This window comes from Microchirus variegatus, assembly GCF_963457635.1.
Source record: "Microchirus variegatus genome assembly, chromosome: 1".
In the NCBI taxonomy this organism is placed as follows: Eukaryota; Metazoa; Chordata; class Actinopteri; order Pleuronectiformes; family Soleidae; genus Microchirus; species Microchirus variegatus.
In genome coordinates this window covers 46,187,821-46,212,381 of record NC_139802.1, presented here as the reverse complement: position 1 = coordinate 46,212,381, position 24,561 = coordinate 46,187,821, and the positions used below count along the sequence as shown (strand labels likewise).

Below are 24,561 nucleotides of genomic sequence, written 5' to 3'. Positions count from 1 at the left end.
CCGTTGACCAATCGGGAGTGAGCAGAGGAGGTGGAGGCCTCTTCAGGAAGTGAGTGTTGGAGAATCAGTGGAGCAAACCATCAACACACTTCTTTATCGACAACACGTCTCCTCTGAGCTCTCTGCTCACCTCTCTCTGCTCTTCATCAGTTCATCCGTTCATCCGTTCATCCGTTCATCCCTGCACTGATTCTGTTCTCCTGAACCTCGTCTCTCTGATCCGCGACTCTCTGGTCGTCGTCCTCTGTTTTTTGGGTTAAACGATGCTGGTTCTTTGTCGTGCTGTGCCGCCGTCACGTCCGCTGACATGTCCACTGTGTCCATGAGGAAGAAGTCTGTGGTGCGGAGCTCCAAGCCGAGCGTTAGGATATGTTATCGGGATCAAAGGGACTTCATGTGAGTGATTCCTTTCACTTTCTCTGCCTGTTTCCACCCTTTGTTGTCACTGATTTAACCAGGTTCTCAGTCGTGTTGTTGAGTAAAATGACTTTGCATCGGTCGGCTGCTTCGTCTTTATCTGGTTTAGAGGACATTTAGCTTAAATTTGACTTCAGAACGACGCGACGGGAGGTTCATGTTTTTAAAAACAAAGTGAAAGTCGGTTTCTTCATGAAGGACATTCCATTCCAACTTCGTTTTTGCACTGTATCTTTATTTATTTGAATGTTTCGGTGGTTGCCATGTTTATATCTTTCAAGTTATTGTGTAATATATCAGTTTTACATCATTGCCAGGTGTCAAACTTTTGCTCTGAATAGAAATTTGCATTTTCCATTTCAAATAGGTCAAAACCCGACGCTGCAGAAACAGACAAATACATGACAAATATGTAAACAAACAGAAGGTTATATGGTGTTTATGGTCAAATTGTGTCATCAGCGTAACACTTGAGTGGAACGAGCTAACATTAATCTTTGTTACGATTACGACTTAAATATCATTGTTACGCAGATGATACCTGATTATCAAAAAGGTCTAAATTTACCATAAAATCATAAACTCTTACGTTTCATGATCTGTCAGACTGTCTCGCACAGACTTTTAAATTCAAACGTGAAACACGAGAAAGTTAAACGTCGACGACGACTGTGCAGCTGCAGATAAAAGACGAGGAGGAGAAAACGAGAGATTGATGATTCATGAAGAAAAATCCAGATTACTCACACGTTTACACACAAACAGAGCGGATGTGCACTCGCTCATGTACTATTTATATACACGCACGCAAATGTATACACGTCATTTTCATCATAAACGTATCTGTAGGGTTTTTTTTTTGCCAACGTTGAAAAATGTCAACTCTAGTGACAGATGCTAGCAGCTAGCTAACAGTAGCTAGCAAATAACAGTAGCTATCAAACAACGGCAGCTAGTAGCTAGCAAACAGTAGCTAGCAAACAGTAGCTAGCAAACAACAGCAGCTAGTAGTTATCGAACAGCAGCTCACTGTTTGTACCTGTACCAAAATAGTGAAGTATATAGTGGTCTGATCCTGAGCGAGAAGACGACGTAGATCCACGAGACTTAAGGTCTTGAAATGTCTTCGTACTGGAGGAGACGTGTTTCAGAGACAAACATAGAAATCTGCAGCAGCAGCAGAGTTTAGATTTACTCACGCGGTCATTTGTGAAACCTCACGTCATTCTCACAGTTTCTTTGTTTTCCACTGACGACAGAGGACGACGTCAGCGCTCGCTCTGCTCAAGGGTTATTCCTCAGGAAGGGTTTGACCGTGGGACAGAGACGAGAGACAGATAGAGGGACAGAGAGGGAGGGACAGACAGAGAGACAGACAGACAGAGAGACAGAGGGAGGGACAGACAGAGGGACAGAGACGAGAGACAGAGAGGGAGGGACAGACAGACAGAGGGACAGAGAAGGAGGGACAGAGAGGGAGGGACAGAGACAGAGAGACACAGAGGGAGAGACAGACAGAGAGACAGGCAGAGGGACAGACAGAGAGGGAGGGACAGAGACGAGAGACAGACAGAGGGACAGAGAGGGACAGAGACAGACGGAGGGACAGAGAGGGAGGGAGGGACAGGCAGAGAGACAGGCAGAGAGACAGAGAGGGAGGGACAGTGACGAGAGACAGACAGGGGGACAGACAGAGAGACAGGGTGACAGAGAGACAGAGGACACAGAGGGAGGGACAGAGGAGACGAGAGACAATACTGACAGGAAACAAGAGACAGACAGAGGGAGAGACAGAGGACGCAGAGGGACAGTAGGACACAGAGGGAGAGACAGAGGACACAGAGAGACAGAGGACACAGAGGGACAGTAGGACACAGAGGGAGAGACAGAGGACACAGAGGGACAGGAGGACACAGAGGGACAGTAGGACACAGAGGGACAGGAGGACACAGAGGGACAGTAGGACACAGAGACAGAGGACACAGAGGGACAGTAGGACACAGAGGGACAGAGGACACAGAGGGACAGGAGGACACAGAGGGACAGTAGGACACAGAGGGACAGAGGGACAGAGGACACAGAGGGACAGGAGGACACAGAGGGACAGAGGACACAGGGAGATAAGTGGACAGAGCAGAGGAAATACTACATTTACAGGAAACGAGAGAAACAGACAGATAGAGGGTGACGACTCTCAAGAATATTTTTTCCATATTTGGTCACAGGAAGTGGAAAAGGAAGGAGAAGCCACAGGTAGAGGAACAGGATCACTTTTTACTATTTCAGCTGTGTGTGTGTGTGTGTGGGTGTGTGTGTGTGTGTGTGTGAAGTTAACGTCTCTCTTCTGCTTTTGTCTTGAATTGAATTAAAGTAAAAGGAACCAGAGTTCACTGATGACAGGTGATTGACAGGTGTCAGGTGATCATGTTTTAATTATTCTAATTTATTGGTTTAAAAATGCACTTCCTGTCTGCAGTGATCAGAATTTATCTCGCTCTGACTCTTTTGTGTTTGCGCTCCCTTGTTTGTGATTCGAAAAATGGGCGGGGCTTAGGAACACCTGCCTGCCGATTGGCTACTGAGCCAGGTTTGGGACCCCGTCCTAACAAAAACACTGCACTTGGTCACGTTTAAGTGAATTAATCCAAACTAAAGTTGTGTAAAATTGTCCTCATACTCAGTTTGTACATTTAAATAAAATCAAGTTAAGTCATTTAAATGTGTCCCCTAATAACCGGGACCTAATTATGCACATAATTTAAGTGGATTATTCTCCTGGTAAAACGACAAGTTAATTCAGACTAAAATGAACAAGTTATTATGGGAAGTTTTGGTTAAATCAACTTAATTCACACAGTTAAGTTAATCCATGCACTAAAACCAGGGCCGGCCCAAGGCATAAGCGAACTAAGCCGCTGCTTAGGGCCCCGTGACCACTAGAGGGCCCCCAAGAGCAATTAACTAAAAAAAATAATAATAATAATAAAAGTTTGGACTGCTGTAGTTTATTTTCAAATCTTTCTCCCCATTTTTACCAAAGCTTTTTCACAGTTTTTATTGATTCTCTGTGTCGCCAGCAGGGGGAGTTGCTAATTTTGCTAAATATTACTTGAAAGATTTTACAAGTGTATTTGTATTTGGGACAGAGTAGAATAAGTAGAATAGCTTTAGTATAGTCGGCGTGTGAATGATCAATAATCATTATTATTGGCAGTAACAGAGGGCCCCCCCAGCCCCATGGAGGCTTGGGCCGGCCCTGACTAACATGATGTATGCTACTTTAAACTTACAGAAGTACATTTTCTAGAACGCCCTCTAATATTATGTCATATATTATTATTATTATTATTTTTATTATTATAGATGATGAAAAGGGAAATGACCATCGTGATATTTATAAAAACAAAAAAATAATGCGTCAGTTTGTTGGTGGGAGCCTGAGTTTTCCACTGAGACGGAAATTCAGTCATTGTGTTGATTTCCTGATGGTCTTCATCACACACACACACACACACACACACACACACAAGTACATTCTTGTACTTGCTGCATACTGAGGACCGGGTAAAAGTTGCTGACAAAGTGAGGACCAGCATTTCCACTTTTATAAATAAATCAACACAATAACAAACATCTACTCCATGAATGACATCTATAAAGAACTACTGGGTGCAGTACCGTAAAATGTCTGCAGGTGGAGCCCAAGAGCAAAAAGGGCTGGAAAACTTTTTAGATTTTTTTTAATTTTTGGTCCAAAATTTTACAAAAACATCATACTTATACTATGTCCACCAAAATGTAAAAAAAAAAATTACCCCAAATTTTTGGTCCAAAATTTGACAAAAACGTCATACTATCCAGCATTTCCACTTGATAAATAAATCAACACAATTACAAACATCTACTCCATGAATGACATCTATAAAGAACTACAGGGTGCAGTACCGTAACATGTCTGCAGGTGGAGCCCCAGAGCAAAAGGTGTGTGAAACACCAGCGCTGGAAAACAGGGTTTTTGTACTAAATTGAGGAGCATGTTTACAACCTGAGGAAGTGATTTAAATAAAAACAAAGCGAGGACCGGCCAAAATGTCCTCACTTCGTAAAAATGACCTCACTTTGTTGGTTAAAAACGCTCACTGGTCCTCAGTATGCCGCAAGTACAAGAACACACACACACGCACACCCTTCATCAGTCTCACAAATTAAAAAAACCAGAGAATGGAAGATGAAACTCTGTCTTTTTGTGAGAGCGAGGGGTTTGAGACAGTGGAGGCTCCGCTGTGGTCGCTCGTCAGGGACAGGAAGTGTTAAAAAAAAAAACAGCGTCGGGGACAGGAAGTGGACGTCTCTGCGTCTCCGTGGACGTCTCTGCTGGGACAGCGCTAGCGGTTCAGCCGCGACCTTTACACCTGCCCGGGGTTTTTTGTGAAGACGTGTGGTCGGGTCCTGAGGCGGAGGACGGGTTTTCGTCGCAGACACCTGGCAGCTGAAAATCACAGGTGCGGCCCTGTGACACACATTAAACGCACACATTTGTTCATCTAACGCACACGTTTTGTATGAGCTTCGACCGCGCAGGACACCGTATGAATATTAAGCCTTACTTTCACTATTTTGAGTGAAAACGCAGTTTTTACATTTAATAAAAAGTGTGATATTTGAGTAAAAGTACGAGTTTGTGACCAGAAAATTCGATTTTTTTTATAATATGACTCCAGTAAAAGTCTTAAAGTTTACGACATTTACTGCATTTACGTATCAAAAGTTCTGATATAAAATGTACTTGGTCGTAAAGCCCATGTTGCATCGTGTGAATGTGAGTTAGTGAACGTTGTAAAAACCCAGTGCATAAAACTACTTAAAAATATACATCAACACCATTGTTTTTTAACTAATTGCACTCAAGAAATTAGTTTTTGCAAATAAAAGTTGAGGATGTTGTTAATTATCTTTTTAAAAAACTCATAAAACATGATCAAAAATGTGCGACGATACGAAGAAAAACCCCAGGATCTGAGATTATCCTCCTCTACGCCGACGACGTCCTGATATCGCCGGCTAAATATCTCAGGAACGTCGCCAAGGAAATCCGTCAAATTTGGTAGAAACGTTCACTTTAACTCAAGAAAGAAGTGATTCGAGTTTTGTAGTTTTTGTAGATTGTTAAACGCTTAGATTTGATCGACTAAAGGTCAAAGTTCACGTTTAAAAAGATGAAAAGTGAGGGAAAATAATGGATGACTGAGATTGTTGCAGATTAACTTAGTCATGGATTAATCATTGATCAACAGTTTGATCCACATGAAGAGTTTTGGAAACTGACTTTCACACCACAGTCGAATGTGACAGGGTGAATGTGACAGGATTACTGTGACAGGGTGAATGTGACATGACTGGACGGGGTGAATGTGACAGGATTAATGTGACAGGGTGAATGTGACAGGATTACTGTGACAGGGTGAATGTGACAGGATTAGTGTGACTGGGTGAATGTGACAGGATTACCGTGACAGGCTGAATGTGACAGGATTACTATGACAGGGTGAATGTGACAGGATTACCGTGACAGGGTGAATGTGACATGACTGGACGGGGTGAATGTGACAGGATTACCGTGACAGGGTGAATGTGACAGGATTACTGTGACAGGGTGAATGTGACAGGATTACCGTGACAGGGTGAATGTGACAGGATTACCGTGACAGGGTGAATGTGACAGGATTACCGTGACAGGGTGAATGTGACATGACTGGACGGGGTGAATGTGACAGGATTACCGTGACAGGGTGAATGTGACAGGATTACTGTGACTGGGTGAATGTGACAGGATTACGTGACAGGGTGAATGTGACAGGATTACGTGACAGGGTGAATGTGACAGGGTGAATGTGACAGGATTGCTGTGACAGGGTGAATGTGACAGGATTACCATGACTGGGTGAATGTGACAGGGTGAATGTGACAGGATTACCGTGACAGGGTGAATGTGACAGGGTGAATGTGACAGGATTACGTGACAGGGTGAATGTGACAGGATTACCGTGACAGGATTACCGTGACAGGGTGAATGTGACAGGATTACCGTGACAGGGTGAATGTGACAGGATTACGTGACAGGGTGAATGTGACAGGGTGAATGTGACAGGATTACTGTGACAGGGTGAATGTGACAGGATTACTGTGACAGGGTGAATGCGACAGGATAACTGTGACAGGATTACTGTGACAGGGTGAATGTGACAGGATTACGTGACAGGGTGAATGTGACAGGATTACCGTGACAGGGTGAATGTGACAGGATTACCGTGACAGGGTGAATGTGACAGGATTACCGTGACAGGGTGAATGTGACAGGATTACGTGACAGGGTGAATGTGACATGGTGAATGTGACAGGGTGAATGTGACAGGGTGAATGTGACAGGATTACCGTGACACGGTGAATGTGACAGGATTACTATGACAGGATTACCGTGACTGGGTGAATGTGACAGGGTGAATATGACTGGATTACCGTGACAGTGTGAATGTGACAGGATTACCATGACTGGGTGAATGTGACAGGGTGAATGTGACAGGATTACCGTGACAGGGTGAATGTGACAGGATTACGTGACAGGGTGAATGTGACAGGGTGAATGTGACAGGATTACGTGACAGGGTGAATGTGACAGGATTACCGTGACAGGATTACCGTGACAGGGTGAATGTGACAGGATTACCGTGACAGGGTGAATGTGACAGGATTACGTGACAGGGTGAATGTGACAGGGTGAATGTGACAGGATTACTGTGACAGGGTGAATGTGACAGGATTACTGTGACAGGGTGAATGCGACAGGATAACTGTGACAGGATTACTGTGACAGGATTACGTGACAGGGTGAATGTGACAGGATTACCGTGACAGGGTGAATGTGACAGGATTACCGTGACAGGGTGAATGTGACAGGATTACGTGACAGGGTGAATGTGACATGGTGAATGTGACAGGGTGAATGTGACAGGATTACTATGACAGGGTGAATGTGACAGGATTACCGTGACACGGTGAATGTGACAGGATTACTATGACAGGATTACCGTGACTGGGTGAATGTGACAGGGTGAATGTGACAGGATTACCGTGACAGGGTGAATGTGACAGGATTACGTGACAGGGTGAATGTGACATGGTGAATGTGACAGGGTGAATGTGACAGGGTGAATGTGACAGGATTACGTGACAGGGTGAATGTGACATGGTGAATGTGACAGGGTGAATGTGACAGGATTACCGTGACAGGGTGAATGTGACAGGATTACGTGACAGGGTGAATGTGACATGGTGAATGTGACAGGGTGAATGTGACAGGGTGAATGTGACAGGATTACTGTGACAGGGTGAATGTGACATGACTGGACGGGGTTTTCCGTCTGCTCTACTTTCACTTTCATTTTTCCTAAAAACTTGGCTCAGTTTGTTCCTGTAACAGTTTAAGACGTAAGAGATGAGACGGTGAGATAAGGTCAACACACACGCACACACACACGCACACACACACACACACACACACACACACAGGTTGTGGGTTTGTGTCATGGTGTCAGAACTGAAGGTTGAGATTTTCCCGCTTTTGTCTCAGATTTCTTTCACGGCAGATGTTTTTTAAAAGCAGAGGGACAAAGAGATCTGGATCAGACTTTAGCCCCAGATTTGAGAAACCTGGATTAAACAGTTTCACTTCACAGAGACTCAAACGTAAGCGTAGAGTCGTCAGCGAGCTGTCGTCTCTACGCCGATGACTCCTGTTATTGTTGGTACAAACATTCACAGAAATTCAAGGAGGAACTGATCCAAACACTTTCCAGGAAAACCTTTCAAATTTGGTCAAAATGTTCACTTGGAATTTAAAGATGAAGTCTTTAGATGTTGGGTGTGGTTGAAGGTCAAATGTCAAGGTCACGGCGGCATCTCAAACTTGCTCTGTTTATTTTTAAATGAACACGCTGAGATAGTGCAGACTGAAGCTGTGTGTGTGCGTGTGTGTGTGTGTGTGCGTGCGTGTGTGTGTGTGTGTGCATGTGTGTGTGTGTGTAGGAGGAAATGTGTTTGAATGAGTGTGGTATGTGAGCAGCTTCCTGTCAAACAGCTGCTCTCCCATTACCAAGATAACAACTTTCTGAATAACTTTGAAACACACTCACACACACACGCACACACCCTTCACTATCACACACACACACATTATTATCAATCAATCAATCAATCAACATTTGTTTATCTGGCACATTTCATACAAATAATAACATATAACAAAGTGAGGAAACACCAGACGCTACGAGTTATACATCAGTCAATAAGTAAATAAATAAATATAAAGTTAAACATTAATACAATTCTAACATTAAATAAGGATCATTTAATTTGATGTAATAAATAACATTTAAAAATATGCCATATGAATTCATTTGTCTGTAAAAAAGTAAGTGAAGTAGGTGAATTCTGAACATTTCAGAATTTAAGGTACAATAAAACATTTCAATGGCAAAATTATAATAAACCTAAAAAAGGTTTGAGTTTTATTTTGAAATTTTGAAGTTTAAACCCTGAAGGAATTTGGAGACGTAATAATAAATAAATAAATAAATCACTTAATAAAGAATAAAAGACTTTTTAAAAAAGCGTCACTGTTCCGTCGAGTGACCCACACTGACCCCTGTCTGTGGAGAGAGGAACTGCACGAACACGAGTTCAGTCGCAGCTGAGCGACGACGCCAGGAAATCCTGGAGCTGTGTGTGTGTGTGTGTGTGTGTTTGTGTGTGTGTGTGTACACACACACACACACAGTACACACACACACACACACACATAGTACACACACAGTACACACACACACAGTACACACACACACACACACACAGTACACGTACACACAGTACACACACACATACCTATAGTACACACACACACAGTACACACACACACACACACAGTACACACACACACACACACAGTACACACAAGGTACACACACACACACAGAACATGCACGCACACACACACACACACAGTACACACACACAAGGTACACACATAGTACACACACAGTACACACACACACACACACATAGTACACACACAGTACACACACACACACACACAGTACACACACACACACAGTACACGTACACACAGTACACACACACATACCTATAGTACACACACACACAGTACACACACACACACACAGTACACACAAGGTACACACACACACACAGAACATGCACGCACACACACACACACAGTACACACACACAAGGTACACACATAGTACACACACACAAGGTACACACACACACAGTACACACACACAGTACACACACACACACACATAGTACACACACACACACACAGTACACGCACACACACACATAGTACACACACACACACACACAGGTTTGTGCAGCTCTTCTTGTTAGGACTCTACATTTATGTCCTTTCATTTGGACGAAAACAAAGTTTAACCAGAGGTTCCGCCTCATCAGGACCAGACTAACAGTGCATTCTCTCTCACACACACACACACACACACACACACACACACACACACACACACACTCCCTGAGGTCAGTAGATTCTCTCGATGATAAACTGGAAGTCACATAAAGACTGATAAGAGGATGAAGAATCTCACTTGGGATGTTTTGGATGATTTTGTGGTGTTTCCTGTGTGTGTGTGTGTGTGTGTGTGTGTGTGTGTGTGTGTGTGTGTGTGTGTGTGTCTGTGTGTGTGTGTGGATGGACTAAAGCTTCCACAGAGAGAGTCAGAGTCAGACTTCTTCTCTTTCTCTCTCATGGATCTTCTTCCCTCGTTCACCTCCTCACTCGCTCATAAACTGAAGGACATCGTTGTCTTTCAGAGGACGAGGTAAGACAAACCTGAGCGTCTGACCACGGACTGAACCATGTGTGATTTATCGATATCATTTTTATACAGTCCTAGTGATTTATTTTGAAGTGCCACAAGGGGGAGCTCTGTTTTTGGCTGTTTGCCGGACGGTTTTGGATGAAATTTTCAGGAAATTTCCGCAATGGGACCAGGAACAAGTGATCTGTAAGACGCTATCACTATTTTTAGTGAGCTGCCTTGGCGGAGGTCTGCGCTCTCCGAGTGCTTTTCTAGTTTATAATGATTTTATTCTTGTTTTCTTCATGTTCACGTTTTTGCAACCATAGGAAGACTTTTGTCATGTTTTCAATGTGTTTTTTGTAAACCCTTTTGGAACCCTTATTTCTAAGAGTGTAGCTGTTTAAGAGTTTATTTCTATCCCTGTTTTATTTTATTCTACAGTCACTTTTTCCTTATTCCTTCTGTAAACTTGATCATTTCTTGACTGATAATAACTAAAGACTTGACTCCTGCAGTGATCACACGACTTATTTTCAGATAAAAGAAGGAGAAAACAGCTTGTAAAAAGACTGTTGTCAGTAATATTAACCCTGCTGTCTCTGGTCTCTTCTCTCTGGTGTCTTGTACAGAACCATGTCGTCTCCTGAGTTGTGTTGGCCTGTGCCGATGCGAGCCATCGGGGCTCAGAACCTCCTCACGATGCCAGGAGGAGTTTCTAACTCAGGATATCTGCACAAGAAAGGAGGAAGTCAGTTCAGCCTCATGAAATGTGAGTTTAGCACAACAACAAACCTTTATTCTCTCATTAGAGTTTTCAAGAGTAATAATCCTGAAAAACTGTTTTCTCTGTGTGTTCTCTGTGTTTTCTCTGTGTGTTCTGTGTGTTCTCTGTGTGTTTTCTGTGTGTTCTCTGTGTGTTCTGTGTGTTCTCTGTGTGTTCTGTGTGTTCTCTGTGTGTTCTCTGTGTGTTCTCTGTGTGTTCTCTGTGTGTTCTCTGTGTGTTCTCTGTGTGTTCTGTGTTTTCTCTGTGTTCTCCGTGTGTTTTCTGTGTTCTCTGTGTGTTCTGTGTGTTCTCTGTGTGTTCTGTGTGTTCTCTGTGTTCTCTGTCTGTTCTCTGTGTTTTCTCTGTGTGTTCTCCGTGTGTTCTCTATGTGTTCTGTGTGTTCTCTGTGTGTTCTCCCTGTATTCTCTGTGTGTTCTCTGTGTTTTCTCCATGTGTTCTGTGTTTTCTCTGTGTGTTCTCTGTGTTTTCTCTGTGTGTTCTCTGTGTGTTCTCTGTGCGTTCTCTGTGTGTTCTCCGTGTGTTCTCTGTGTCTTCTCTGTGTCTTCTCTGTGTGTTCTCTGTGTGTTCTCTGTGTGTTCTCTGTGTGTTCTCTGTGTGGTCTGTGTTCTGTGTGTTCTCTGTGTTCTCTGTGTGTTCTCTGTGTGTTTTCTCTGTGTGTTCGCTGTGTTTTCTCTGTGTGTTCTGTGTGTTCTCTGTGTGTTCTGTGTGTTCTCTGTGTGTTCTCTGTGTGTTCTCCGTGTGTTCTGTGTGTTCTCTGTGTGTTCTCCGTGTGTTCTGTGTGTTCTCTGTGTGTTCTCCGTGTGTTCTCCGTGTGCCACAGGGCCGCTGAGGTACATCATCCTCCACAAAGGCTGCCTTTACTACTTTAAGACGAGTACCTCCGCAGCACCACAGGGGGCGTTCTCTCTCAACGGCTACAACAGGTGAGTGGAACTCTGACCTCTGAGTCCAGACAGACACAGAGACAGTGAAGTGAAGCCAGCGCTGAAGTGTCTGAAGCCTGCGTTCTCTTCTCTGGCCACCAGGGTGATGAGAGCAGCAGAGGAGACGACGTCCAGTAACGTGTTTCCTTTCAAGATCGTCCACTTCAGCAAGAGACACCGGACCTGGTATTTTTCTGCTGCCAGTGAAGACGAGAGGAGGGTGAGACATTTAACATTCATGTCAATTCATTCGTTTGTCCAAAAACAATAGATATCATCACTGGAAAGTTAATATTATTCATAATAATAATGACAATAATAATACTTTTTTGTTTTTGCTGTTTTTCAGAAATGGATGCGATATCTGCGGAGAGAAATCGATCACTATAACGACCGCAAAGAAGCTCATATTCCCAGGTAACCTTTCGTCACAGATACTTTATGTATTTGTTCAATAAACATGGACGGTAAATAATAACATAAACGATTATGTATAGAATAATAGATACAGAAACAAATGTATGTGAATTATCTTAAGCAACAACAAAAAAAGACAATTTCATTAAGATAGCTAGCTTGAAAACTAGCTCACAGCAATAGTGGCGATATAAGCTAATTTATAAACCCGCTGATTAACTAGTTTTAAATTAGCTCACAACAATAGTGGCTATACATGCTTTCTATAAATTAACTAGTTAGCTGGCTAGCTAGCTTTGAAACTAGCTTACAGTGGAAGTGGGAAATGCTTTATGTTTTTTCTATAAGTTAATTCTCGAACTAGTTAGCTAGCTAGCTTGAAAACTAGCATGTAGTCACAGTGGCTGTATGCTCTTTTTGTAAGCTAATCTTTCCAACCAGCTAGTTTACTCGGTTTAAAATGAACTCACAGCATATAGATGTTTTCTATAAGTTAATTTTTTAACTAGTTATAGTTAGCTAGCTTTAAAACTAGCTCATAATAATAGTTGTTATATGTTCTTTCTGTAAACTGATATCTTAATATATAAACTGCAGAAACTTTAAACTTTAGTTTATGCGTTAATTATGTAAAAAGAAATTAACATATATGGCGATTTCGCTGTGCTAGCTAGCTTTCCCATCTATCTTACAGCAAGCTAGTTTGTGAAATAACTTATAGCCACAGTCGCTGTGAGCTAATGTTCAAAGCAGGTAGTTAGCTAGCTTTGAGCTAGTGAATAATTCGACATCTGTCTGTGTTGACGACGTCTTCTTCGTTGCCATAGTGACTCAGATTCAGACGCTGACAGCTTCTATGGAACAATAGAGCGACCAATGGACGTGAGACACACGGACATCAACACAGAGGACGGTACGACCGACGTGTGTGTGTGTGTGTGTGTGTGTGTGTGTATGGGTGTGCGTGCGTGTGTGTGTGTGTGTGTGCGTCTTCTGTCGCTAACTTTAACCCTCTGTGATCAGATTACATGGAGGAGGATGAAGACGATGATGAGGAAGACTACCTGAAGCCGGACAGCGACTGTTCACCCACGTCCACAGGTGACGCCACACACACACACACACACACACACACACACACACACACACACACACACACACACACACACACACACAAGGTCAAAGGTCACCTGACCCTACTGTCCCTCTTTACTAGCAAGAAAAGAAAATGATTTATCGACATGAAGTGGCAGATAATAAAGATGTTACTCCATATTCTAATACATTTTATATTGAGGAAATACAAAAAATTTGTCATTAAAATACATATTTACATATTTTAATGTTTTAAACAGAAAACAAAGGATTAGCATAGAGAGTTACTGAGGCTACTTTTTTAATTTTAATAGCATAAATTAATGAATTAATGACTATATTCCTCCCCCAGTGGGGGAAAAACACGTTTACAACAACAGCTCAATTTCACTCTAAATATAAGTAAAAAAGAGATAAAACGTAAAGATAAGAGTAAATAATAAAGTAGCGATAAGAATAAAAATAATAAAGAATACACAATATCCAAAAAGTTACACACAGTGTAGAAAAGATGTGTAAAATAATATTAGTATGTAGTTATTTGTGTTTAAAATGTGGTGTAAAGACTCTCTTTCTCTTGATTTTACTTCATCAGGTCGACCCACCGGCCCTCCGCCCTCCTACCCTCCTCCCCCGGTGCCGCCGACATTCCGCCAGGACTCCAGTCCGGGTTTTCTCAAAGGCCCGCCCCCTCCCGTCCCGTCGCATCACAGGTCGCCGAACTCTCCGCTGCCTCTGAAGCCGCTGCCCTCCGTCCCGCCGCCGTGTTTTCCGAAGGACCCTAACAAAGGTCCGCCTCCTCCTCTGCCCTTCGCTGCTCACCTGCACCAGCCTTTCTCCGCCGAACCTCCACCTCCTCCTCCACCCAACCCCGTAAAGAGAACTCTTCAGAGCAGAGCGCCCTCCGGTGGGGAATCCGGCCCCGGCAAGAGAGATTGGAGGCCTCTGCCGCCCATTTCAAGCCAAACCCCGGCCACTCTGCCCATCTGTGAGCAGTTAGAGACCAGGATGGTCCTGAACGGTCCGGCCCACTGCGCCCTCAGCGCGGGGGGAAGCCAGTCGCTCGGCAACAACCACAAACTGTCCAGACCTGTGACGCCAGAGTCTCGGTCCAGCAACCAGACGTCGCCTTGTCACCCTTCACTCGTCAAACCTTCGCTGCACAACAAACCAGGACCTCCTAAACCTCCTCCACCGTCAGCCAAACCCACGCTGCCTTCAGCCAAGACCAAGCAACCAGAAACCTCACTTCAGTAAGGACTGGACTCACCACACAACACTTAGCTTAGCGTAAAGACTGAAAACGGGGGGGAAACTCCTAGCCTAGCTTCACAGGATCTGAAAAAGTGAACTTTTCCGTAATTACACAGGTATTGAATTCCCTTTCCTTTCACATTAAACAAGTGAAAACACCACAACATCGTCACAAATGTGACCAGTGTGGATTAGCTTAGCACAAACACTGGTAAATGAAGGAAACTGCTAGCCTAGCTTCACAGAAGCTGAAAAAAAATTGTTGAATTCACAGCCCTTCCAGATAAAACAAGTGAAAATAGCACCACATACTCACAGAAATGCAAACATCTTAGCTTAGCTTAGCACAAAGACTATAAAATGAGGGGAAGTGCTAGCATAGCTTCACTTCTTCAATTACAAAATTGTCGAATTTACAGTCTTTTCAGATCAAATGAGAAAATCCCACACCATACATGTACATCCTAGCTTAGCTTAGTTTAGCTCAAAGACTGTAATAGAGTGAAACTGCTAGCTTAGCCTCGCTGAAGCTGAAAAAACTGAAATTTTCAGTGATTACACAAGTATTGAATTCCCTTTCCTTTCACATTAAACAAGAGAAAACACCACAAATGTGACCAGTATGGATTAGCTTAGCACAAAGACTGGTAAATGAAGGAAACTGCTAGCCTAGCGTCACAGAAGCTGAAAAAAATTGTTGAATTCACAGCCCTTCCAGATAAAACAAGACAAAATAGCACAGCATACTCACAGAAAGGCAAACATCTTAATTTAGCTTAGCTTAGCTTAGCACAAAGACTATAAAAACAAGGGGAACTGCTAGCATGGCTTCACTTTTTACAAAATTGTTTACAGTCTTTTACAGTCTTTTCAGATCAAATGAGAAAAGCTCACACCATACATCTAGTACATCCTAGCTTAGCTTAGCTCAAAGACTGTAAGAGAGGGAAACTGCTAGCCTAGCCTCACAGAAGCTGAAAAAAAATGGTTGAATTCACAGCCCTTCCAGATAAAACAAGAGACAATAGCACAACATACTCACAGAAACACAAACATCTTAGTTTAGCTTAGCTTAGCACAACTGTTTTAAAGCAGACGAACGTGAGTGTTTCCTGCAGTTGCTGGACTCAGATCTGTTTTCCCTCCAGAAGATCGTCTCCAGAAGGTCAGAGCTTCAGATCCTCAGGAGACGAAGTTCCTACAGAGTTCAGGTGGAAACGAGACTCACGCAAACGTGAAGGAGGAGGAGACGATTCTGACGAGGACTACGAGAACGTGAGTGACAAACAGGTTTCTGATCAGTTCAAGCACTTCCTGCTTTCTGTCTCCTGTCAACAACAACAACAACAAACACAACATAGATATACACGACATGTTCACTGTCTTTGTCTTCACTGTTAGACAGACTTTAACTACAGGAAACTGAAGTTTATAAACCACTCACTCTCCCACACCAAAGCCCATAGAGAAAATCAATGATTTTAGCTCACAGGGACACAGGAGCTGCTGGTCCTCTGCTGCCTCGTGTGGTCACTTTGTGTCACTGAGGTCAATCTGAACAAAGGTTTTCAAAAGCTTGGTGATGGAGGCAGCAGTGGATCAACAACTCCTGTGAACTCCTGTGTGCTGTGATGTTAAAATCACTGGTTTACTACTCTATGGGCTTTGGTGTGGGAGAGTGAGTGGTTTACAAACGTCAGTTTCAAGGGAAAAAAACGATTTTAAATGAATTAAATCAACATCAGTTTAAATCTATGACATCTTAAGAACACGTTCACATCTTTATTTCACTGTTAGACAGACTTTAACAACGGGAAATTGAAGTTTGTAAACCACTCACTCTCCCACACCAAAGCCCAGAGTAAACCAGGGATTTTAATATCACAGAGACACAGGAGTTCACAGGAGTTGTTGATCCACTGCTGCCTCCATCACTAACTTACAATGACTGATTTTAGTGAATTCGACTTTTTAAATCCATCATTCAGATTAACCTCAGTGACACAAAGTGACCACATGAGGCAGCAGTAGACCAGCAGCTCCTGTGTCCCTGTGAGCTAAAATCACTGGTTTTCTCTATGGGCTTTGGTGTGGGAGAGTGAGTGGTTCACAAACTTCAGTTTCCTGTTGTTAAAGTCTGTCTAACAGTGAAGATAAAGACGTAGACATCGCAGACTTAAACTGACGTAGATTTTATTCTGTGAGTCTTTCGTTAAGTGGCTAAAGAGTTTAAACTTTAACAGCTGTGTGTGTGTTCACTGATGACCAGGCTCCTCCTCCTCTGTGGTGACATCATTCAGCCACACCTCAAACAAACAAACAAAAGCAGAACTATCCCTTTAACAGTGAGTCTGCTTTAAGACTGTGGTCACATGGACGTCCTCACACTCTCTGGTGTTTGTGTGTGAGCAGGTGCTGCTGCCGGACTCTGTGTTCATCGACACCATGGAAACAAGCTTGGTGGAAAAGTAAGAGTACATGCAATTATATCACTGTGTGTGTGTGTGTGTGTGTGTGTTCTTGTACTTGCGGCATACTGGAGGACCAGTGAGGGTTTTTAACTAACAAAGTGAGGTCATTTTGACAGAGTGAGGACATTTTGGCCGGTCCTCACTTTGTTTTCATTGAAATCACTTCCTTAGGTTGTTATAACATGCTATACTCAATATGTCAAATTTTGGACCAACCTTTTTTTTTCAAAGATTTTCTCAAATTTTGGACGACAAAGTATAGTAATGACGTTTTTGTCAAATTTTGGACCAAAAATTTTTGTCAAAGATTTTTTTTGAATTTTGGAAGACATAGTATAGTATGACATTTTTTGTCAAATTTTGGACCAAAAATTTTTGTCAAAGATTTTTTTTGAATTTTGGAAGACATAGTATAGTATGACATTTTTTGTCAAATTTTGGACCAAAAATTTTTGTCAAAGATTTTTTAAAATTTTGGACGACATAGTACTGTATGACATTTTTGTCAAATATTGGACCAAAAAATGTTGTCAAAGATTTTTTCACATTTTGGATGACATAATATACTATGACGTTTTTGTCAAATTTTGGACCAAAAATTTTGGGTAAATTTTTTTTTAAAATTTTGGTGGACATAGTATAAGTAGGATGTTTTTGTAAAATTTTGGACCAAAAATTAAAAAAAATCTAAAAAGTTTTCCAGCCCTTTTTGCTCTGGGGCTCCACCTGCAGACATTTTATGGTACTGCAACCAGTAGTTCTTTGTAGATGTCATTCATGAAGTAGATATTTGTAATTGTGTTGATTTATAAAGTGGAAATGCTGGTCCTCATATTACAGCATCTGCACCATGTTCTTTAGACTCTGAGAGCCTCAGACACGCAGCTGCTCTGCCCTCTAGTGGTGAAAATCCGATCCAATTCCATATGACTGCATTTTTTACATTATTTATCTTCATTTAATGAAGAGGAAAAATCCAATTAAGATAAACAGAGTGACAACATATAATAGAATAAATACATTAGCATAAACATAAAATATGCTTTAATCATTGAGAAAAAGTGTGTTTTTTTATTCGTAATATTTGACACAATATTTAGTTTGTCACTGTTTCTTCTTCTTCTTTGACCAAATGTTTTTTTTTTTATTTAATGTTTAATTTATTCTACAACTGCAGGTTATTCCGAGAGCGCCCCCTAGTGCCAGAAGACGGACTCTACGGCATCAGGAACTCTGGAACCAAAACGACCAGGGTAGCCGACAAAGTCACTAACTACTACGTACTTTATACTATTGTACTATACTTTATATACTGTAAACAAAAGTACATAAACTGACTTTAATATGAAACGTCTAAATATGTGTGTTGTTGTTGTTGTTGTTGTTGTTCAGGTTCTGGTGGTGTGGGACGTCAGCATCAGCAAAGCCAGAAACTATCGTCTGTTTGACGACGTAAGAATCTGCTGCTCTCTATTATCATATATATTAACTTCATATATAGATATATATATACAGTATATATAGTTTATAATAATGATGATGTGTGTGTGTGTGGTTGTTGTTGTTGTTGTTGTTGACAGGGGGAGAACTTGTTTCTGGACGCTGAAGTGACCTTCTCTTCTCTGTCAGCTCTGATTGAACACTATCACAGTCATCCTCTGCCTCACCACGGCTCACTGTGTCTGCAGAAGCCATACACACACACACTCTGACCACACACACACACACACACACACACATATTCTTGTACTTGCTGCTTACCGAGGACCAGGTAAAAGTGCTGACAAAGTGAGGACCAGCATTTCCACTTTATGAATCAACACAATTACAAATATCTACTTCATGAATCTACATCTATAAAGAACTACTGGCTGCAGTACCATAACATGTCTGCAGGTGGAGCCCCATAGCAAAAAGTGTGTGAAACACCAGGGCTGGAAAACAGGTTTTTGTACCAAATTGAGGACCCCAAAATTGAGTATAGCATGTTTACGAGCTAAGGAAGTGATTTCAACGAAAACAAAGTGAGGACCGGCCAAAATGTCCTCACTTCGTAAAAATGACCTCACTTTGTTGGTTAAAAACCCCTCACTGGTCCTTAGTATGCCGCAAGTACAAGAACACACACACATTCTTGTACTTGCTGACAAAGTGAGGACCAGCATTTCCACTTTATGAATCAACACAATTACAAATATCTACTTCATGAATCTACATCTATAAAGAACTACTGGCTGCAGTACCATAAAATTTCAGCAGGTGGAGCCCCAGAGCAAAAAGTGTGTGTAACTCCAGGGCTAAACAAACAGGTTTTTGTACTAAATTGAGGACCTCACCATGTTTACAACCTAAGGAAGTGATTTGAATGAAAAGAAAGTGAGGACCGGCCAAAATGTCCTCACTTCGTAAAAAGGACCTCACTTTGTTGGTTAAAAACCTGCAAGTACAAAAACACACACACACACACTGTCATGTTAATCAACAGTGACTGACTTTAATGTACAGATACTTTAACACTTTCATAATCTAAATAAATACTGGACAAACACACAGAGGAGCAGTGACTCAGGTGAACCACAGGGGGGCGCTGTAGCCCCAGCATTTACCTGTGCGTCCTCTGGATCAATAAAACACAACACGTATTCATATTAATGTTATTGTTATTCACGTTTTATCGCTCGTAAAAAGTCTGTAAAGTCACAAAAACATACTGTTTTTTTTCATATTTAGTGGTGAGTGTTAATCCAACACTCACGTTAAACTCCAGGGTTTAATCCAGAATTTTAAAATCTGCATTCTTCGGTCTCTATAATTTAATCCAGGACTTTCATAATTCATATTCATGGATTTAATCCTAAATTTTACAATCCATATTCTGGGGTTCAATCCAGAATTGTTATTTATTAAAAAAAAATAAAAAAAATAAACATGTTACTGGGTCTAATCCTGCATTTTAAAATCCATGTTCCTGGGTTTAATTCTGATTTTTTTAATCCATGTTCTTGGGTTCAATCCTGAAGTTAAAAACTATGTTCTGGGGTTTAATCCTGACTTTAATAATCCATGTTCCTGGGTTTTATGGTGGTAAATGTTGTGCAGATTAAGAATCTCAGATTATTTGAACCTCTGTAGATGTTTCTTAAATCTTCAGCCTCCAGTCGAGTCGTCATAATCCTGTAATCTGGGACTGATTTCACTCGTTCAGATTACCTGAAAAGTGAGGAACACAAACTATGGATTGAACTGAAGATGAAGAAAAGCAGATTATTGTTGTTGTTGTTGTGTGTAAATATGTTTTTACAAACGCTGTAAATCTCTCAATATTTATATGTAAATGATGTATTTACTGTACAAACAAACGCACCTTTAAATGTGTAAATATATAATTTTCTACCTAAATTTCATATATGAAGATGTTTTTATTGTCTCTGGTGTTTGTTTTATTTATTTGTTCATAATTAAACTGTTTATTTTAGACTTATAATGAGGACTTTATTTATATTATATTATATTTTTATTGTCTGACAGGCAAGTGACAAAAAAATATCCTGGGACGATTTTTCCATTATTATAATAAATATGAACATTTTTCTTTATTTAGCAAGAGTCAGAGAATCATGGGAAATGTATGCAAATGTAATATATAGCACTATCCTGTAATTACCACTTGTGGCCACAGTGGCCGCTGTTGAGCTAGAATATTACACTGACTGTGACTGAACAATATTAATATTTATTTATATTTCTTTTCCCCATTTACAAATGTATGAAATACAGTGGCCCTGGAGGGACAACGCTAAAATACTTAAAACACTTAAAACAACGCTAACACTTAAAACAACACTTAAAACAACACTTAAGACAATGCTAACATACTTAAAATAACACTTAAGACAATGCTAACATACTTAAAATAACACTTAAGACAATGCTAACATACTTAAAATAACACTTACGACAATGCTAACATACTTAAAACAACACTTAGGACAATGCTAACATACTTAAAACAACACTTAAGATAATGCTAACATACTTAAAACTGCACTTAAGACAATGCTAACATACTTAAAACAACAATTAAGACAATGCTAACATACTTAAAACAGCACTTAAGACAATGCTAAAATACTTAGAACAACACTTAAGACAATGCTAACATACTTAAAACAACACTTAAGACAATGCTAACATACTTAAAACAACACTCAAGACAATGCTAACATACTTAAAACAACACTTAAGACAATGCTAAAACACTTAAAATAATGCTAACATACTTAAAACAACACTTAAAACAATGCTAACATACTTAAAACAACACTTAAGACAATGCTAAAACACTTAAAACTACACTTAAAACAATGCTAACATACTTAAAACAATGCTAACATACTTACAAAAACACTTAAGACAATGCTAACATACTTAAGACAACACTAAAATACTTAAGAAAACTGATATAATCTGTATAATCTGTATAATCTGTAAACAGACCATGTTTGGTGCATTTTTAGCACTGATTTTGAGGCACTTTGTGAACCTGGGAGTGGGCGTGGTTAGTGGACGTTAATTAACATATTTATAGTTAACAGTTGGACACTGCACCTTTAAGAACCTTTATTATTTATGAATCGGTGCGCGGACAGTGAGGGGTTAACTGTACTGGAGGAGGAGGAGGAACACACACACACACGCACACGCACACACACACACACACACACACACACGCTCGTTACCGTCACTTTCGGGGGAATGGGTTTTAGAGCTCGAGGAGCGGCGGCGCGCATGGGGCGCGCGTGCGGAGCCTACGACATTTAAACGGCGCGTGGCGTTTATTTACTGTCGCGAGAGAAGAAGAAGCAGAAGAAGAAGAAGAACAAATCTCTTGTGTCTCCCTGTGGCGCGTGCTGCGTGCGCGTGCGCGTATTCGCGTGTATATGTATGCGGCGTGCTGTGCGCGTGCACCGGCAGATTGAAAGGCGCGAGGCAGCGGGAGGAGGAGGAAACACAGAGGAGCTAACAGGAGAACAGACATGGTACAGTCCACGCTCACGGTCCCGGTCCTGGTCCTGGTCCTGGTTCTGATGGGTCCACAACAGACCCACGTCCACGGTGAGTCCCGCTGCTCCGTGTGTGTGTGTGTGTGTGTGTGTGTGTGTGTGTGTGTGTGTGTGTGTGTGTGTGTGTGTGTGTTAGCCGGCGGAAGCTAACACGCTACACCTGTCTCTGCTCCACCTGCCGCTCACACAATCAACAATGGCGCGTGCGTGCCGCCGTCGCTGCTGGACTCTGCGTCCCTGTGAGGACCGGCACGTGCACACATGACGGATTCACGCGTTCATCGAGTGTAGTTTTGTTAGTGATGATGATGATGATGATGAGGAGGAGGCGGCCTGTGTGTGTGTTTATTTATTTGCTGCTTCGTGGATTAATCTGGATTATTTCACGTTTTAATCTCAATATTTTGAACGTCGTCCTCTGGAAACACAGCTGTGTGTCCTTTAATCCGTGTATTATATGATTTACTTCAGACAGAAGAGATGGTTTAAATATAATGTTTAAATAAAATACGTCCTTTTATTAATTAAATGAACAGATTATGTTCAGTCAAACATGGATTATGTGGGAATATAATTCATCTTTTTTACTTATGGTATGTTTTGATTTAGATACAGACCTTTACTCACATTTCTCTTAAATGGATGAATAAAGAAGAATAAAACTGAAATAATATCATCGCTTTACAAAGAATAAATATAAATGTTGTGTTTGATTAGGATTAAAACTTCAATTAATCACCTTGTGAGATTTTTCAGCTTCTTAAATGTGAATATTTTCCCGTTTCTTTTGTTTTTATTCAAACTGAATCATTTCCTGTTTTGACAAACACTGGATTAATGTAGGAAAGAATGAAGTGTTGATGAAAACGGTCGTAAAAGAAGTCAGATTATGTTTCTACAGTAAAGTTCACTCTCTATAAACTCAGTAGGACGTGATTTGTGGTTTGTGCAGGCCACCGTAGTTCTGAGTGTGAACAGTGTCGCTGTTTTGGGATCAAGAAAGTGAATAAATTTTTCATTCGTGTTGAATCCATTAAACTCATTCTTCATTTATCAATTAATTTCTGCAGACTTCACTTAATATTCATGTGATTATCATGTTTTCATCTGTTCGATCTGCAGTTGGACAAATTGCAATTAGACGTTTTCTCTCAATCGTCCATCTGTTCTATTAATAATCCTCATCTGGTCATAATCTAATGATGTAATCTGTCAGTTTGAAGCGCAGAGACGTTTCCGTCGTCTTCTGTGTCCACATTTTATCTTCACGTCCTCCACCTCACAGTCAACTCGCTAATTCATTGATTTACTCTTCAAGCAGAAGTCAAGACGATGGGGGGTTTATGTGAGGGTACGACGGCATGTGAGGGTGGTGGGGAACAGTATGTGGTAGATCCTAGTACATACTGTTCCCCACCACAATGTGAGGGTGAGGGTATGACACTATGTGAGGGTGAGGGAATGACACTATGTGAGGGTGAGGGTATGACACTATGTGAGGGTGAGGGAATGACACTATGTGAGGGTGAGGGTATGACACTATGTGAGGGTGGTGGACAGTATATGAGGGTATGACACTATGTGAGGGTTAGGGTACGACAGCATGTGAGAGTTAAGCCCAATTTATACTTCTGCGTAAAGTGCTCTGCGTAGGCTACGTAGAGACTCTGCGTCGACGCAGAACCTGTCGAAGAGCCTCTGCGTCGTCTCCGTCTGCACGAAATATTTTTTAAGTGTCCGTCACTCCGTCAAGGGACAACGGAGACGGCAAGAGCTGCGATTGGTCCTCAGGACAGGCCGAGCGAAGCTGCTCTGTGCCGGCTCTCAGTGCGCTCCGGGCGTCCTGACAGAGGCGGAGCTGATCCCCGCCGATAACGCCGCTGCCGAACTATAAATACGTCATATCTTAACACACACAGCACATGTTTAGACTCTAAATGGCCAATTTCTCGCCTCAAATTATCTTAAAACTGCGTTCCGTGACACAGAAAAGTGAGAAACGGCCACTTTTTCAACAACAACAGTCTTTCTCTCTCTTTCTTTCTCGGACGCCATTGCTCACTGTAGCCAGAAGCACAACAACCTTGCGTAGCGACCCCTACTGATCGGGCGGGAAATTGCAGCGAGTGTCCGTCACCACGACGCAGAAGTATAAATGCTCGAGGCGTCTCCGTGGTGACGCAGACGGATAACGCATACGCAGTCGGAGAAGTATAATGTGGCCTTTAGGGTATGACACTA

At 41.7% G+C, this 24,561-nt stretch overlaps 2 protein-coding genes across 3 annotated transcripts in view; both read left to right on the top strand.

Annotated features, from left to right (window-relative positions):
• Positions 1-307: 307 nt before the first annotated feature.
• On the top strand, positions 308-18,969 carry sh3bp2 (SH3-domain binding protein 2; the record flags this gene model as incomplete). Its single annotated transcript, XM_083910312.1, has 13 exons — positions 308-396; positions 10,943-11,082; positions 11,918-12,020; positions 12,123-12,240; positions 12,370-12,437; positions 13,265-13,350; positions 13,461-13,538; positions 14,128-14,785; positions 15,935-16,061; positions 17,199-17,254; positions 18,435-18,510; positions 18,650-18,709; positions 18,838-18,969. 13 exons carry the CDS (start codon positions 308-310, stop codon positions 18,967-18,969), a joined length of 1,791 nt encoding a protein of 596 aa, XP_083766438.1.
• A 3,164-nt stretch (positions 18,970-22,133) lies between these two features.
• The window catches only part of vldlr (very low density lipoprotein receptor), a 29,632-nt gene continuing 27,204 nt past the window's right edge, over positions 22,134-24,561 (top strand). For both annotated transcript variants that reach the window (XM_083901089.1, XM_083901088.1), the window contains exon 1: positions 22,134-22,372. In XM_083901089.1, coding sequence (XP_083757215.1) covers positions 22,294-22,372 — 79 coding nt within the window. In that variant the 5' untranslated portion in view covers positions 22,134-22,293. The remainder of the gene's footprint in view (positions 22,373-24,561) is intronic.